General features: G+C 42.2%; 1 protein-coding gene across 1 annotated transcript; it reads left to right on the plus strand.

Annotated features, from left to right (window-relative positions):
- Positions 1–9,550: 9,550 nt before the first annotated feature.
- LOC136422158 (kelch repeat and BTB domain-containing protein 2-like) lies at positions 9,551–15,933 on the plus strand. Its single transcript, XM_066409837.1, has 5 exons — positions 9,551–9,814; positions 10,942–11,202; positions 11,482–11,621; positions 15,291–15,497; positions 15,864–15,933. Exons 1-5 carry the CDS (start codon positions 9,560–9,562, stop codon positions 15,931–15,933), a joined length of 933 nt encoding a protein of 310 aa, XP_066265934.1. The 5' UTR covers positions 9,551–9,559.
- Positions 15,934–16,924: the final 991 nt, after the last annotated feature.

Below are 16,924 nucleotides of genomic sequence, written 5' to 3' on the forward strand. Positions count from 1 at the left end.
CATGACTGCTCACGATTAATATAAAAATGATATATTTTTAGCGTTTGGATTTTGGATGTGTGGTAAAACTGTCAATCTAATATCGTTAATAATCATAACTATTTAAATAACGTTGCATCTGCAAGTAAACAATTTGTAACAAAACCAAAGGAGGCCAACCTGCTCAATACATCCCCTGAAAATATCTTTAACAGATTAATAATTGATATCTAAAATGAGGATCATTTTACCTTGTTCATCCCCCAAGTAACTGGTTTAGAAATTTTTAGAACGAAAGGCAAGGAAAACCTGCTAAATGTAGATATTCCAGTAGCCATTTTTCAGACAATCAACGCAGTCATATATGATGCAATGATATGCACAGTACTTCATAATACATATGATTCAGCGACGAGGATTTGCTGCACTGATTTAAACGTGTGTGGACATGTAAATGTACATCACCCGTCTAAGTTTCTAAAATCAACCGTTTGACTTTGGCCATAAAAGCATACAACGCCGACTCCTAATGATCCCACCGGGTACCCCAATAACGCCAGGTTACAAAATCATGGTGTTTTTGGGGCCTTCTCAAGAAGTTCTTGAACGCCTGAAACACGAAGTGTGCAAACCTTAGGAAAAATGAATGCCTCTTTAGATATACCGTTGTTTATTGTACTGTCTTAGGGTACGGGAGAAATTATGTTACCATCTTGTACACAGCCTACGTGCCACGCAAAAAGTAAACCGTTATTATTCATGATCATGAAAGTAAATATTTAGATAGCCAGCTTCAGACCAACAACACGCCCACGTCTAATGTAAAACTAATCTGACGTTGTTTGTTACATTCCATATATTACGACGCAGCTACTGAAAAATGTATTCTGCAACTACAGCAGCAACAGTCGATCGAATCGCCTTCACGACGTCCTAACCCAGAAAGTGCCAACAAAAACATTGAAAGGTAAGATTGGATACTCTTTAACATATATGCATCTTTGTGGAAAATATCCCTGAAATGAAAATGAAGTAGGCGTGTTCGGTTACTGTAAAGATGTGGCTCAGAGAAACGTTACGAACGGTTTTTGTCTCAGGAAACAGTTGGTGACGTTTAGGGACAGATCCGGATTTCATTAAGTTTGGGATTTCTTAGGAGAATCCTGACTGTGTAGTTTAATAGCGTTATTTAGAAAAGGAAATACGATAAGGGCCTCTCTATATGTAGCTTTTAGCAGAGAGTGGAGTTTGACATATGAATACGGATAGTTTAGGTGAGACATTTTGTTTAAAGACAGAGACAACCCCAGAGGAGAGTGCTCTGGTTCTGCTAATAGTATTTTGTTCTGATTCAAATAACTTAATGGTATTAGCACCTTGACCTTGAAACCTTACTAGGCAGCAGTTGCATTATACAGCATCATAACCCCCGAGTACCCTTCCGATTAATTACAGCCTGATGTACCACATCATATGGCGAACAACCACTGGACAAACTTCAACTGACGAGCTCTTAAGAAATCTTAGGTTGAGCTTATAAGCTTATAGATTACCTAATTATGTTGAGTCCAACATACTGTTGGGCGCAACATATTGTGTTCGTACGGTTTCTTTCTCCTGTCAAATCTTGTAATCGACTCAGCTCGGTCGTCCGTGGACCAACTGAGCTGACATTTGGTATATAGGTAGAGTGGATAAATACCCTGGGAGATTTTTTTCCTTTTTTTCGATATTGACCTTGAAAGTGATTTTATTGAGGTTTTTCTGACCAAAAACGTACATTTTGGCCTCCTGTGCTCTGGAAATACATCCAAAATGACCTGAAATTTACTATGGGGGTACTTTGAACAAATATTCAAAGAATCTCATTCGCATTTTTGGCATGCAACACGTCAAAATACGATTTTAGAGGGAATTTTGGGGAGAACATCGGCTATTTTCCTCTTATGGGGTCACTGACCTTTAGGTCACATCTTTATTCATCTGGCCAGGTGGACTAATTCGGTCAGCCAATGAGAGAGCGCGTTGTAACACGGATTTATCAAGCTCAACCTGATTGGTTGAAATAGTCAATTTAATTAGGGGCACTACTAGTACTCTGACAGGCGCAAACAGGAACAACTTCACTACTCCCTGTCTCCCATCCATGTGTTGTTATTGTTGTTTCCTACTGAAGTTAAGTGCAATTGAGAAGGTTCAAAACTTTTCTGGTGGTATTTTTCGACACACACGGTGTTTTTCGTATTTTAACACTGCATGGAAACAAAGATTTCCACAAGTTTGCAAGCTTGGACACTATGGTGAAACCTGACATTTCCTCGCTATGTACACGAATTTTCTACCCCTGTGTCACGAATATTGGACACCAGTGCGCCCAATAGTGAACGCAAAGTGTCCAAAGTTTCCCACCTTAGGAAACATCCCGTGTTGGGACGTTGACACCAACATTAACAATAACAATAGGGAGTTGTGATTATCAAAAAGGTCCAGTTTTTTTTGGTGAAGGTGTTTCTTAATGGTCCAGTATGAATATGGGCACCTGGACGAGCCCATCCATGCATAGGGTTTCAAATTGGGAGAGATCCATTTCTGACTGGTCTTCAATTCAATTATTCATTCAAATACCAACATTGCAGACATACAACAAACGTTAATCTCTATGACACAGTCGCTTTTTGCATGGGGAGGGAAATGGGTGAGACATGTTGCATTTGCTCCCGCAAATGTTGCCTTTCTAGTGTTGCTATGTGTTTCTGGATATCCGGATACCTGCTTCTCCCCTATAGCCTTAATAACTGTACTTTCCACTTGCTTTGGGTCAAAAATTGACTATGATCTTTGTCAATCATCCCTTTGAATCCCATATTTAAGACTTGAAAAAAGGCCCTCACAAAAATGGGGAGCTCTTAGGAAATTTAGTTCCTATTTTGAAAATACTGTTTGTAGCGCGTGTGTGTGAATAGTTTTTCTTTAATTTCCAACCTTACACAACTTAATTCTTCTATTGCATTGACCCAAAATTTGACCTGGAACTTCATCAATTATCCCATAGGAACCAATACTTAAGGGATGATTCCCATCATGCATTAAACCCCATGGGTTTGCATGAAGGGGCACTATTCAATTCCTGGATTATATATGATTCATTTATAATATATGGAATATATATGGTTCATTTATCAAAATGTTCATTTGTGAATATTTCTTTACAAATTTGGTTGATTTTGTATTCAGAAAGATGTGGTGTTTTACTACATAACACTCGCTTCTCGGGTTGTCTGTGCCTAATCTTTTACATGGTACAGCCAGCCGACTCGGGCCTGCAAAGTTTCAGACCGTTGAACAACCAATGTTGGATTTACTTTATAAATTTAATGCAAACCGTCATAGTGTAAGAATAATCTAAAGAACAATAAAACACAGAATTTGCAAGATACACTTTTTCATCAACGACACTCGTCTGAACTAGTCATGAGATCTTTGATAACTCAATGGACGATCGCCGACTCAGTAGAAAGGGGTATTACGCGGAAGTGCGGGTATATTGGTTGATGTAGACAATTGAATTGTGAAATGATGGGGGGCCTGGATGCAATGAAGCGAGCCTGGTGCAGGCGTAATCGGATGGAGATCTTTGATTAAACAAGGAAACAAAGCAACAACAACAACAGTGTATTCATCTGAGGTTGTAATAGTCCTGTCTAGCATTGACACTTATGATATGATACAGAAATAAGACTTCGTTCCAATACTTAAAATCAGCGTACCTAAAAATTAGCTCATCTTATTTCGCCTGCAGTGGACTAGTCTTCCACAGAAATCAAGCGACCAATCACGTAGATCAAGTGACCTTACAGTCGGAACTCGGAAGTTTATACCACCCGCCGTCTTTGTCCAGTAATGACCAGTGATCTGATCTATGTAGATTCCTTGATTCCTTTCAAGAAGTAGCCCTGTTCAGTGTCTATTACTTTGGCTTAGTTCAATGTTTAGATGTTGTACCTTTGTCTGGTGAAACAATTTTGCCTGCATGTGATTCAATGTTTGTGTGTTGTGACTTTTGCTGACAGTGAGCTGTTCCTGAAACCTGGTGAACCTGATTAACTTTCATAATAACATTGACATGTACGTTGGAGGAAAAAAAAACTTATACCTTATAAATAGTCACTCATTCTTTTGCTGAAAAAATGTAATCAACGTATTTGCGTAATATTAAGAAATATTGGACATTTTTTCTAGGTTCTAGAACAGCATGGGGAAATTCCTACAACACATGCTACAGCTGATTTTCCTTCTCACCATCATCATGAATGAGCCTAGCATGCCAACAGCTGGTTGCAGCTGTGCACCGTCCTCACCCTGCAGATGTAGCAGCATTAGCCTGACCAGCATCCCTCAGAGCTTGACAGCATCCATTTCATCACTGGATTTGAGAAGTAATCATATTACGACTTTGAGTAAGTCAGAACTATTAAGGTATAGGAACTTGGTAGAGTTGGATTTCGAAAAAAATAGAATTGGTATCGTCAACTGTTTCCCAAATTTACCCAAGCTCAAATTTTTGCACCTACAACACAACATGATAACTAAAATCCAACATGGCGCTTTTGCAAATCTAGACCAGCTCAAACGGTTGCTCCTATACCACAACCAAATCATTAGCATTCAGTCAGGTACATTTGCAAATCTACCTCGACTCGAAACTTTGAAACTTTCTTCGAACCAGATAAACAACATTCAGCCTGGTGCTTTCTCCGACCTACCCCGACTCAATTTTGTGCACCTGTCATCTAACAAGATATCTGTTCTTCAGTCTGGTACATTCTCAGATCTACCTTACCTCCATACTATGTCCATGAATAAGAACCAGATAATTGATATCCGTCCTGGTACGTTCTCAAGTTTACCTAAGCTCGTATATTTGCATCTTCACTCCAACCAGATAACTAATATTCAGCCTGGTACATTTTCAGACCTACCACGACTCGAAGTGTTGTATTTGAACTCAAACCGTATAACTACCATTCTGTCTGATGCATTCACAAATCTACCCAAACTGAGACACTTGAGACTTGACTCCAACAAAATAAATAAAATTAAGTCCAGGGTATTCTCAAACCTGCCTCAGCTCAAATTGTTGTCCCTAGCATCAAACCATTTGACTGCCCTTCTCCCGTCATCTTATTCCATGTTTGCATCTATTTCTAGTGTAGCAATTATAAACAACCCCTGGCAGTGCGACTGCAGCATGGTTCCATTCAGGATGAAAATGACTGGGTCTGCTTCGTTTGAAAAACAGATAAAATGTGACCAACCTGCAAACCTATTTGGACAAATACTTATAGACATCAATCCTGGAGACCTAATATGCAATGAGACAACCACATCCTCATTCACCACACTATCTAAATTGACAACAACTTCATTGCACAATACAGAAAGTGAAAATAACCCAACATTGCGTCATTTAGACGCCACATTTGATTGCCAAGCCCCATTCACACCATCTGCAGGGTCAACATCCTCCTTGTTTGTTTTTGCAAAATACAATTACGAACCGACAGCAAATCGCGTTGGCTCTACATTCGCTCCATTGTCCACTGATGCCAAATCAACTTTATCAAAAAGCAATAGTTCCCGTGAGTTTACTCCAAGTTTCTCACTACTTGCTGTCGTTGGATCTGTCAGTGGCTCATCAATAGCTGCTCTTTCCATCATTGTTGTCATCATTGTCACAATATGGTGGTGGAGGAGGACCAAGAATCCTCCTTCAAGCCAATTGCAAGGTCCCAACACAAACATCGCAGCTACTGATGATACCAGAGGTCATCTTCAAACAGAGCAGGGTCAACAGTATGTGCAAAACGAAGTTATGAAATCACTACTGGTACCAAAGAACCCAACAACTGAAGGTACAGCTTTATCCAATAGAAAAATGCGTCGTGAAGATCCAAATGTTATTTTGAAAAACAAAAGCACCACGGCTACTGTAATGACTGTTGGTAATGATCAAACTGTGCAGGATGAAGGCCAGTCACAAGCCGTACCCAAATCCTTGGATGAAACCACTTTAGATGTCACAAACCTATTATATAGCACGAGACCTACCTTCTCGCAGCCAAAAAGTCTTTACGTTGATGCGGAAGAAATGTCAGAGAACACAACGTATGAAGGCCTAGGTCCAAAACAACTTCCTGAAAAGAATAGCCCTGGACATCCAAAAAATGTCACCCAATCATTGACTGATCAAAATACATCATACGTTACAGGCCCAGTTGTCTCACATTTGAATTCCATGTACGAAAATGCAAAAAAAATGTCAGAGAACACAACTTATGAAGCTGCAGGTCCAGGGCAACTTCCTGAAACGAAAAGCCCTGGACCTCCAAAAAGTGCCACCTAATCATTCGATGATGAAAACCCATCATACACCACAGGTTCAGCTGCCTCGCAGTTGAATTCCGTGTGCGAAAATGCAAAACAAGTGTCAGAGAACACAACACATGAAGGTGCAGGTCCAGAAAAACCTCCTGAAAAGAAGAGCCCTGGACCTCCAAAAAGTGTTAACCAATCCTTCCCTAATAGAAACCCCGCATACACTACAGGGCTAGTTGCTTCACAGTTGAATTCCATGTACGGAGATGCAGAATATCCACCGTGATCAAAGACATAAAAGAACAGGTCGAAGAAAGCCTGCTGGACGAGTTTATATGGACCACTCGACAGAAACGATCAAGAAAAAAAAGTCGGCTCCTGCAGTTGCAAAAAAAAAGCCGCTAGGGGGCCCAAACTTACTCTCCCTCCCAAGAGCTATATACCACTCAGAAATCATGACCATAGCATGTCCAAAACACGAGATATCGAACCGGGAACTTCCGCTGCAGTACCATAGCAAGCCACTAGGGGGCCCAAAATCTAATCATTTCGATGTCTCAAAAAGACCTACCCACATACCAAATATATGAACAATCAATCAATCAATCAAGGAATTCTCGAGGTATCGTGAGACACAATTTCTATGTAAATACTGTACATATCGCCTTCCTTCTCTGTCATGACCAGTGGACGATTAGATTACCTGCTCATTGAGTTCAAAGACAAAAAGTCAAAGTTCTTTCACGCACCGATGGTGCATATGTCGCGACCATCTCCGCTTTAGTAGCCCTTGGGCCACACAATTTTGTGCAATCACTACAGCAGGGGGCTAGTCCACTGGTAGTGGTGTGTGTTTAACTTCCATACTCTTTCCCAAATGCTGAGCATAGAAAGCTGCAAGCAGTATGTACCATCTTTAAAGTTTTTGTATGGCCCGGCCGGGGATCGAACTCACTAAACTGGTTAGAAATCACTTCTTTTACTTTCAGATCTCTGTCTCTCTGTTTGCAACTCTGTAAGTAAATAAATAATTTTTTATTGCTCAATATAAACATTTCAGGATGAATTCTTTTTCATGACGATGTGGCGTACAACTGATAGAAGGGTAAAAAATGCTGTATGCTTGTTGTTTCATTATTGGATTTAGAACAGTTCTTGCTGTACATAAAAGTTTCCATTCTTATTCTTTATTTATGTACATTGCTAATGATTGTGTTAGTGGCATTGTCGCATCGTTGCTGCTTAACCGAATGATTACATCAGCCGTTCGTTAAAAAGAATGTATGGTAACCATACCTTTCTTTGTAAGTATATATTCAAATATGTCATGGTAAGATTTGCTATCAAACAAATTGTTACATATGTTTACATATAAAAGGTAAATGAGCCACTAGATGGTATAAACACGACAGGAATAATAAAAGGAACTTCAGGCAGAAAAAATATTTGTATTATAAATTACAGTTAATACTTTTGAAGTACATGTATATTCGCTCTATGTGAAGATTTTAGGAACTTATGAACTACGTTTACAGAGTCAAAATGTTAGGAATGCATAATAAGTTTGTAAAAATAACGTTGACTGAATATGCGTTAGTTTTAGGTCAATAGTGAATTTGAATACATCGAGCACGATAATGCAATATTTCGAGATAACAAAATTCACTGTATTGATCTTCAAAGTTGAAAATTGTGATTTCATAATAAACCATTTCATTGCTTGTTTCAGTACATTGGAGCAAAGGAATGTAAACTGTGTGTGTGTGTGTGTTTGTGTGTGTGTGTGTGTGGGGGGGGGTATGTGTGTGTGTGTGTATGTGTGTGCGCGTGTGCGTGTGTTTGTCTATGTGTGTGTGTGTGTGTTATTTTATGTTATCAACCTCTAGCTTTTCCCCATATGAAAAGAAGTAACTCTATTGAAGTAACTTTATTGATCAACAGTATTCAAAATAATTCATAGGAAAATATTGAACTATTATAGTACTGTCACAATACATCGAAGAATTTATGACAGGTTGGCCTTGTTATGTCTAGCGCTACCGTTATTACAACAAACTCAACTGAATTAGCTATTAGATAAATGGAATTAACATTAATAACAGGACATAATCTACAGTCCACAAAGTCTATTGTAATAATTGTTTACAATTTAACTCAACTATATCCCCAACTCTTGCCAGATATCATTGACTAGTGTCATCTAGGCCTTTTTGAGAATGTCTTAAACCTTTTGAAGTGAGTATACCTCGGAGATAACGGATGGTGCATCAAACTAGAAGACCTCTTTAGAATATTTTTTTTTTCTTAAAGGCATCCAGAGCACTGGATAAGGCTTGAAACTTGCAAAAAAAACACCTCAAATTCCTAGTCACTACTACACATAGTAAGTGTCAAGAAGATTATACCATTGCATATCGACATTAAAGGAGCAAAGATACGATGTCGTCATGTGATGAGAACTGATAGAAAATCTAAGCCCTAATAGACTGATCCTGACTGTCCATCACAACCAGCGGTTCGACCAATGTAAATGTTCGACTGCATGTCCGTCAAATATTTGCGTTTTTGTGTGTTTTAATTTGCATTTTTACGTTTTAACGGAGGTGGGCGGGGTTATTGTATCGGTCTAGTTACAATAGGCACGTGAAACTAAGAGATCACCATGTAGCTTTTTTTTTGCCGCTTTTGAGCACTTTTGATACGAAATTCGCACGCAAATGTGGTAAACAGTGGCATTAAATGTCAATTACATAAAGATTACAGCAACTAGAATATACCTTGGATAACTTAATCAAAAATGAGCCAATTTTGTGAAAAGTTATAAGACATATATGCAAACAAACTCCTAGAAGGAATTTTGTTTTCGACTTGAAATGTCAAAATGGCACATGTTGATATACGCCTGGGGTCAGTTTTGACCCCATACGGTGGTTTGAGGGTTAAGCATCCGGTGACACAAACATACACACACGCAAACACACACGCAAACACACTCAAAACAATATCCCTATGAAAAAGTTTGTTTTAATGGAGATAACTACCTTCCCTGCCAGCGGGACGGATATCGATATTTCGATCCCACGATAGGCATCCTTCTATCTCGACAGATGATAGGGTCACTCTTGCTGCTACATTATGCAGTATGTGGGTAATCGGTGAAGCTCAATCTAACCTTTAACCTTGAGTGTCATTCTACGTCATCAATATGGCTGCCGCAGACCAAGAACCCCACGCCAGCGCAGTTCGTCCTCGTTCCTACCAGGACGAGAGCTATCTGCGAGGGTTTCTTGGGTATGTCGGCGACTTCCAGAAGTCTGGGGTACTGCAGGATGTCACCCTTGAAGTCGAGGGCCGGCGGTTTCCCTGCCATCGGCTTGTTCTGTCCGCGGCCAGCCCCTACTTCAGGGCCATGTTTACAAATGACATGGCGGAAAGTCGGCAGAAGACGGTCGTTTTGCAGGTAGGGCTGGCGTGACGTATGATTAGAGTAGAGTGAAACTATGAACCTGAAAGCTACCACGTATCATGGTGGGCATGTAAAACAAGGGAATTTCATATTTACCCTAACGAATGTTGTGCCCGCCGTCATGCCCCCATCCGCACTTACTGATTTCTTTGTTGTTTGGGGGTTGAAGGTCAACTTTGACCAGTCTAAGAAAACACTCAAGGGCATATACTATAGTCAGACTTGCCAATAGGGAGTAATGCTTTAATGCACTGAAACAAGGGCTCAGAAAAGTACTTACTGACATTGCAGCCCCAAAAAATTCTTATGGACCAGAAAGCCACAGTTGTCGACTTTGAAATCATGCAAAGAAAACAGTAAATGACCAGCTGGATCGCTCGGGACAGCTGACAGAAGAAACCAAATTTCAACTAGGCTGGAAGAGTCCACTCAGAGCACTTGAAACCAAACCACTAAGACATCTCCTTAAGCCAACTGAAATGTTCAAATTTTGACCAAAATGGGAAAGCTTGAACCCTACCTGTTCCTTCTAGCCCAAAAGTCTCGGCTTAAAATGGATCAAAATTTTACAGAAAAAGAAGGGTTTTCAAAGGTTTAGTGTAGAGACTAAACCCTTGTTCCCATTTTTTACACTCCACTGCGCAACTCAACAATGACGTCAGCCCTGAAGTGCACTGTGAACCTTTGACGGACAGAAACAATGTCAACATTAACATTCCGTACATCCTAAGGATCTAGGAGTATCGGAAAAACTCCCAATCTTCCAACACTTCATGATTCAACATTGCCACTAACTTCAAGTTCAAACCTCTCTCAATTCTCAAACAAAAACTGGTCTACTCGTCGAACTTTAAGGCATTTGGGATAATGCGCTCCCACCCCCCACAACCCCGACAAAACATACAGCCATGTCTTCACTTAGTCCTCTATTGAACAATCCTAAATTATCTTCACTTCATTAACTTATCTAGAAGATTTGGTATAAACCTGGTTCTGCCAGATCTTGCCTTATTAACTTATGAAAGGTAGTGGATGCTGCAGAAAAGTATGGATGTTACTTTTGGCGTATACTACCGACTATGTGGTAAAATTTGTACATTGTTATATTATATTGTTTCTAGGGTTTGGATGCAGGCATGTTTGGGGAGATCCTGAGTTACATCTACTCAGGAACACTCCATGTGTCCCTTGACAATGTGCAGCCCCTGTACCAGACAGCCGACCTCCTCCAACTAGACTATGTGAGAGACTCCTGCAGCAGTTACATGGCCATGAACGTGGAGCGCTCCACCTGTGTCGACCTGTACAAGTTTGCTGATGTCTTCTCTCTAGACAATATCCTGAACCCTTGTCTACAGTTGATCGATAGAAACTTTGCTGAGGTAAGTCTGTTTTGATAGCAGCAGGTCACTTCATTTTGATGTTCTCATGCAAGAGTATTTAGAATCTGTCAGAGATTTTGCAAACGTAACGCAAAATGAAATTTCTTTTCTGGCGTAGAGAGAATATCAAAAGATATCATCTATTGATTCAAATTAGTGAAACTACCACAAAATAATTCAAAGGATTATGATCTAATTTCAGTGTTAACCAGCCTTACAAGCAAAGAAAGGTTATTTTCTACAATACCTCATACTTACATGTATTCTGCACCTCCATAGGTTGCCTCCAGCGAGGATTTCTGCAGCCTGAGTGTGAATCAGCTGTCTGAGATCATCAGCCATGATGAGTTGGATGTTAAAGAGGAGACAACAGTGTGGGAGGCTGTGGTGAGATGGGTGCATCACAGCAGGGAGGACAGGTGGATGACTGTTCTTTTTTTACATATTATGGTTTTAATGTGAAGCTCACAAAAATATAGGTGGCGCTTTTAGGGGCAGCCACAGTTGGTTTTCGCTCTTCCTCTAATGTGTATTTTTAGTCTGTAAATAGTTATTTAGATGACAACAAGGGTTGTATGTTTGTCCTACATGTTGCTGAACTCACGGGTGGCACCAGGTTCGCGTCTTCTACCAAAACTTTCAAGTTACTGCGGTGTTTGTTCGACGTTGTGATCGCGACCGGGCCTACCAACAATGGCGTCAATCCTGAAGTACACCTCCGGATTTCTGCGTGCCTGTCGTCCTGCAGCCAGGCCCCTCCTACAACAACACCGATCCATGTTGAAGACTTACGGATTACTTAGGACCTCCTGCAGACCAAGGGGGAGTAAAGGAGGCAGGAATCGGATCCGTCGAATCCAGACTGTGATAGGAAACAGACCGTCATTTTCAACTAAAGGTATTTCTCTCTCATGCAAATCTGCCGGCGAAGTGTGCATACCTCACGAACTGAAAGCAGGAAAACAACAACAACCGGGAGTGAGCTGCAATCTTATTAGAGCACCAGTAGAACGCAAAATCAAACTGATCACGTACAAAGCTTCCCAACTGTATACATGTGTAACGCTCGTTCTTTATTCAACAAGTTGGACGAATTCGAACTTACAATCCGCCAGCTTGGAGCGGACTTAGCCATTGTTACAGAAACTTGGTTTTCCACGAGAATGGCATCTGACGTCCTGAACGTGGAAGGCTACTCTCTGTTTTCTACCTGCAGAACAGATCGACGTGGGGGTGGAGTCGCTGTGTACATCCGAGAAGGCATACAGGCTAGAGCAATCCCCCAAGTCACAGTGCCCCCGGAACTCGAATGTGTATGGGTACGTCTCGGGCCCACTAGACTTCCGCGCCAGGTATCGTCCATTGTGGTTTGCGCTACCTATATACCACCCAATTCCAAACATCAAGACCTCCTGATAGAGCATCTAGTCACAACTACTGACATGTTGAGAGCACTGCACCCTTAGATAGGATTGATATTCGCGGGCGACTACAACCGACTGGACCACAAGCCTCTCCTCCTGGCCCATCAACTCCAACAAGTAGTCAACTCTCCAACTCGCGGTGAAGCAACATTAGATGTGGTTATCACCAACCTGAAATCCTATTACAACGCTCCAGTTGTGACTAATCCTATCGGAAATAGCGACCATAATGCAGTTTGGTGGCAACCAAGGGTCCGCCCGAAGACGCCGAATAAAACCAGGGACGTGCTTGTACGCCCCATGCCGGACTCTAGTCTCCGTGCATTTGGTCGATGGATCACGACACACACTTGGCATGAAGTGCTTGAGGAAGCCTCAGTGGATAGTAAGACAGAAGTCTTCTACCGTATCCTCCATGAAGCAATAGACAGATTCTTTCCCCAGAAGAAAGCCAAACAGCACCTCAAAGACAAGCCATGGTTTACTTCTGCATTAAAAAACCTAATCCTCAAGAGGCAGCGAGCACACAGTCTCGGCCAGTGGACTCTGTACAGATTTCTTCGGAACAAGATCGCCAGGGACATCCTTCGAGAAAAGAAGTCACACTACAAGAACCACATCGAGCACATGAAGACTCACCCATCAGAATGGCACAAGTCCATCCGCCGCGTGGCAAGTTGGTCTGCTCCCTCCACGACTATCCACGTACTGGGCTTAGAACCGAACAACAGGGCAGGTATAGCGGATGCTATTAACAAACACTTGTCAGCCATCTGCCAGGCACTGAGCCCACTTGATTGTAGTACATTACCATCTTACTTACCTGCTACTCCACCTCCCCAAGTAAGTATATGGGAATGTACCACCGACTAAGGCGTATAAAGGTGTCCAAAGCCCCAGGTCCTGACAAAATACCGCCCAAACTTATACAGGAATTCGCTTTTGATCTAGCGACCCCAATGACGGACATTGTGAATTCTTCTGTCAGAGAGGGGAAAGTACCAGTTCAATGGAAATAAGCCATTGTCGTTCCGGTTCCCAAAGAACTCCCGGCCGACCTCGACAGGGTTCGCCCAGTGTCACTGACGGCACAATTCGCGAAGATCTGCGAAAGCTTCGTTTCAGCTTGGATAATGTCTGACATCTTGCCCCATGTTGACCCGAAACAATTCGGGAATATGAAGGCATGTTCTACAACTCACTGCCTCGTTGACTTACTTAACTTCTTTTACACTGGAGCTGAAAACAAATCCACAGTGGGGACCCTGATTCTGACGGACTTTTCTAAAGCGTTTGATCGAGTCTGCCATACAACAGCCATCAACAAGCTCATTCGTCTCGGAGCAAGGTCATCACTCATCCCTTGGGTATGTAACTTTGTCTCCAACCGCAGACAACGCGACCGTTATCAGGGAGCATTATCGCGATGGGAAAATTTGACCTGCGGAGTAGCCCAGGGCACCCTGATGGGACCACTCGTATTTCTGGCCATGATAAATGATGGTAAACCAGTCACTGAGAACTCATACTGGAAGTATATATGTGGACGACTATAATCTGGGAGAGGTCAGAAAAGTCTCCATACCGACATCGCTTCAATCTGACCTTGACAACCTTGATAACTGGGCTGCCGAAAACCGCATGTTACTAAACCCTAAGAAATGCAAGGCCATGCATTTCTCCTTCATGCGTACCCCCCTACAACCACCTGTGCTGACTCTTGCAGGACAAACTCTTGACATTACTACAAAGACTAGGTTGCTAGGGCTCCACATACGCTCTGATTTGAAATGGGATGACCAAGTGGAAACCATGGTGTCCAAGAGTAGCAAAAGGCTGGTCATCATAAGCAGGTTGCGCCGTTCAGGAGCACCGGTTGCAGACCTGATCACCATATACTGTGGCTACATAAGACCTTTACTCGAGTACGCCGTCCCATGCTGGGGTTCAGCTCTAACTCAGAGACAGTCGGCTTGCCTAGAGCGGGTACAGAGAAGAGCCTGCAGGATGATAATGGGACGTCAGTTCACGACGTACGGCGAAGCCCTCCAGCATCTGGATCTTCAGCGCCTGTCAACTCGCAGACAACAACTTTGTATTGACTTTGCTGTGAAAGCAGAAAGGTCGGCTCGCTTCTCAAAGTGGCTACCCCTTACCCGCGGTCAGCATCATGGCAGGCAACTCAGAAACTCTGCACGCTACCAACAGCCCACTGGGACTAAACGATACATAACCAGTGCCATCCCAGCGATGACTAAGTTACTGAATGAACTGCAAGAAGTGATGGACATTGTATGACACCATATGTATATGTAGATGTAGATAATATGTGTATGTGTATTATCGTTGTAAAAAGATCCAGAAATATTGCACATGTACATGTACTACCGCAAGGCACACGTACGCTCTGTCGGAATGTCGCACTGTTGGACCCTTGTTGTCGTCTTACATTCCGGTTTTTAAATGTACTGTTTTATCTAACGTTGGATGATTTTAGATATGTCACCAGATTTTAACTAGTCGCCTGATTATGATACTTGTGTAAGTCTGACTCCAATTCGGTCATGAATTTGACCGCCACTGTCAGTTTGTGTAAGTTTTCTTAATAAACCATTCATCAACATGTTTGAGAGGTCGGTGCCACCCCTACTCTATATCTTACAGATTGGACTACCTACCGGTCATCCTCCCTCACATCCGCTTCAACCTACTGACCTCAGATGACACGGCTGCTGTCCTGGAACACCCCCTGGTCAGGGAGGATCCTCGGAGTTCTGAGGTCATCAGGAACATGGTACAGAAAGGGAATCACCCCAACCTGAAGCCGAGGCTAGGGATGACCACAGAAATGGCCCTTCTTTTCTCTGAAAGGTCTGTACTAGTGCTTTCTGTGGCGTTTTAGCAATCCCATATTCAATTACATTTGATTAACAACAACAGACTAATCATTCTATGCCATATTGTGCACCTTCAATGGAAGGCAAACATATAGTTTTTTTCTCCATTTCTTCTTCCGTTCTCAAAGTAACAAGATCGATGACATGGACCAGATGCCGGTCACCATGGTAACTGGTAAAGTAGTGGACACTCTGTGGTGTTATATTACATAATGTAGTAAGTGCCAGCTAGGACAGAGCTGGATGGGCTGGCCATTATAGCTGGTCAGCAGTTAGACTTTGTGGCATGATTTTTGTCCATTTCTTATTTACTGTCAACTATGTGTTTTGTATTCAGCAGGTCAAATCAGATGCTTTGCATAAATCCGCAGGCAGGGAAGTTCTTCAAGATCAGCTGTCACCATCGATAGCGATATTTACATTCTGACTGAAGCGTCAGATTTTGCTGAAACGTCAGAAGATCAACTGTCCCTGTTTAAGTACGAAGGGTTTAGAAATAGGTGGGAACAGAAGTCTTCAGTTCGTTGTGTCAAGGGAGATGACAGACCGAGAGTTGAGCACCTTGTGGAAGCTGGTGGACACCTGTATTACCTTGCTAGGGTTGTTGATCGATCATCAGGGAGAGAAGATGTGTTTATGGCTATGCAAAGGTACGACCAGCACACAGACCGGTGGCACTCTTGTTCACGAGTAGATCTTGAGGGAAGATGGGAACACGGGAATCAGCCGGACTCTTTTGGCATGATAAAAGATTATACAGTGGCGTCGTGTGGTCGGTACATCTATATCCTCTCAGACACAGAAATGCATCGCTACGACTCAAGCCTGGAGTTTTGGTACAAGCTGACCTTGCCAAGAAACATTCCTCAATTTTGTACAGCCGTTGCCATGGGAACAGAGATCTTCTGTGCGGATTTTAGCTTTGACAAGATGATCGTGTACAACGCAGAGGCAAATTACTGGCAGGAGATCCCAGTTTTGGGGCAGATTGATGAAGAGGACATAATCTCTTTCAGTTATCCCCGTTTCTTTGTGCTGGAGAATCAGTTGCACGTGCTGTTTACCCGCCGTGATGAAAGGACAGGTTCTGACACCTGTCGTATATGTGTTTATGACAGGCCCACAGCCACTTGGAGTGACTTGAGGCTGCCGAAGGCCCTGCCTCCAGAACTCAGGCAGTGTGTCAGTCCATTCTCTGTGGCACGTATGTATCTGCCATATTTCAAGTCAGACCAAATGCATGCTTAGAGTGCAGCTTACCCAGGGGTTTAACTTTTAGCACACTGAAGTAACCATTTCGCTCCTTAAACTCTATCAGTTACAGAGTTAGGCAGCAGGTACATGTAGACGTTCAGGAGTGATTACAAGTATGTATACAATATAGATCAAGGCTTTGCCGAA

Source organism: Branchiostoma lanceolatum, chromosome 1 (genome assembly GCF_035083965.1).
Source record: "Branchiostoma lanceolatum isolate klBraLanc5 chromosome 1, klBraLanc5.hap2, whole genome shotgun sequence".
NCBI lineage: Eukaryota > Metazoa > Chordata > Leptocardii > Amphioxiformes > Branchiostomatidae > Branchiostoma > Branchiostoma lanceolatum.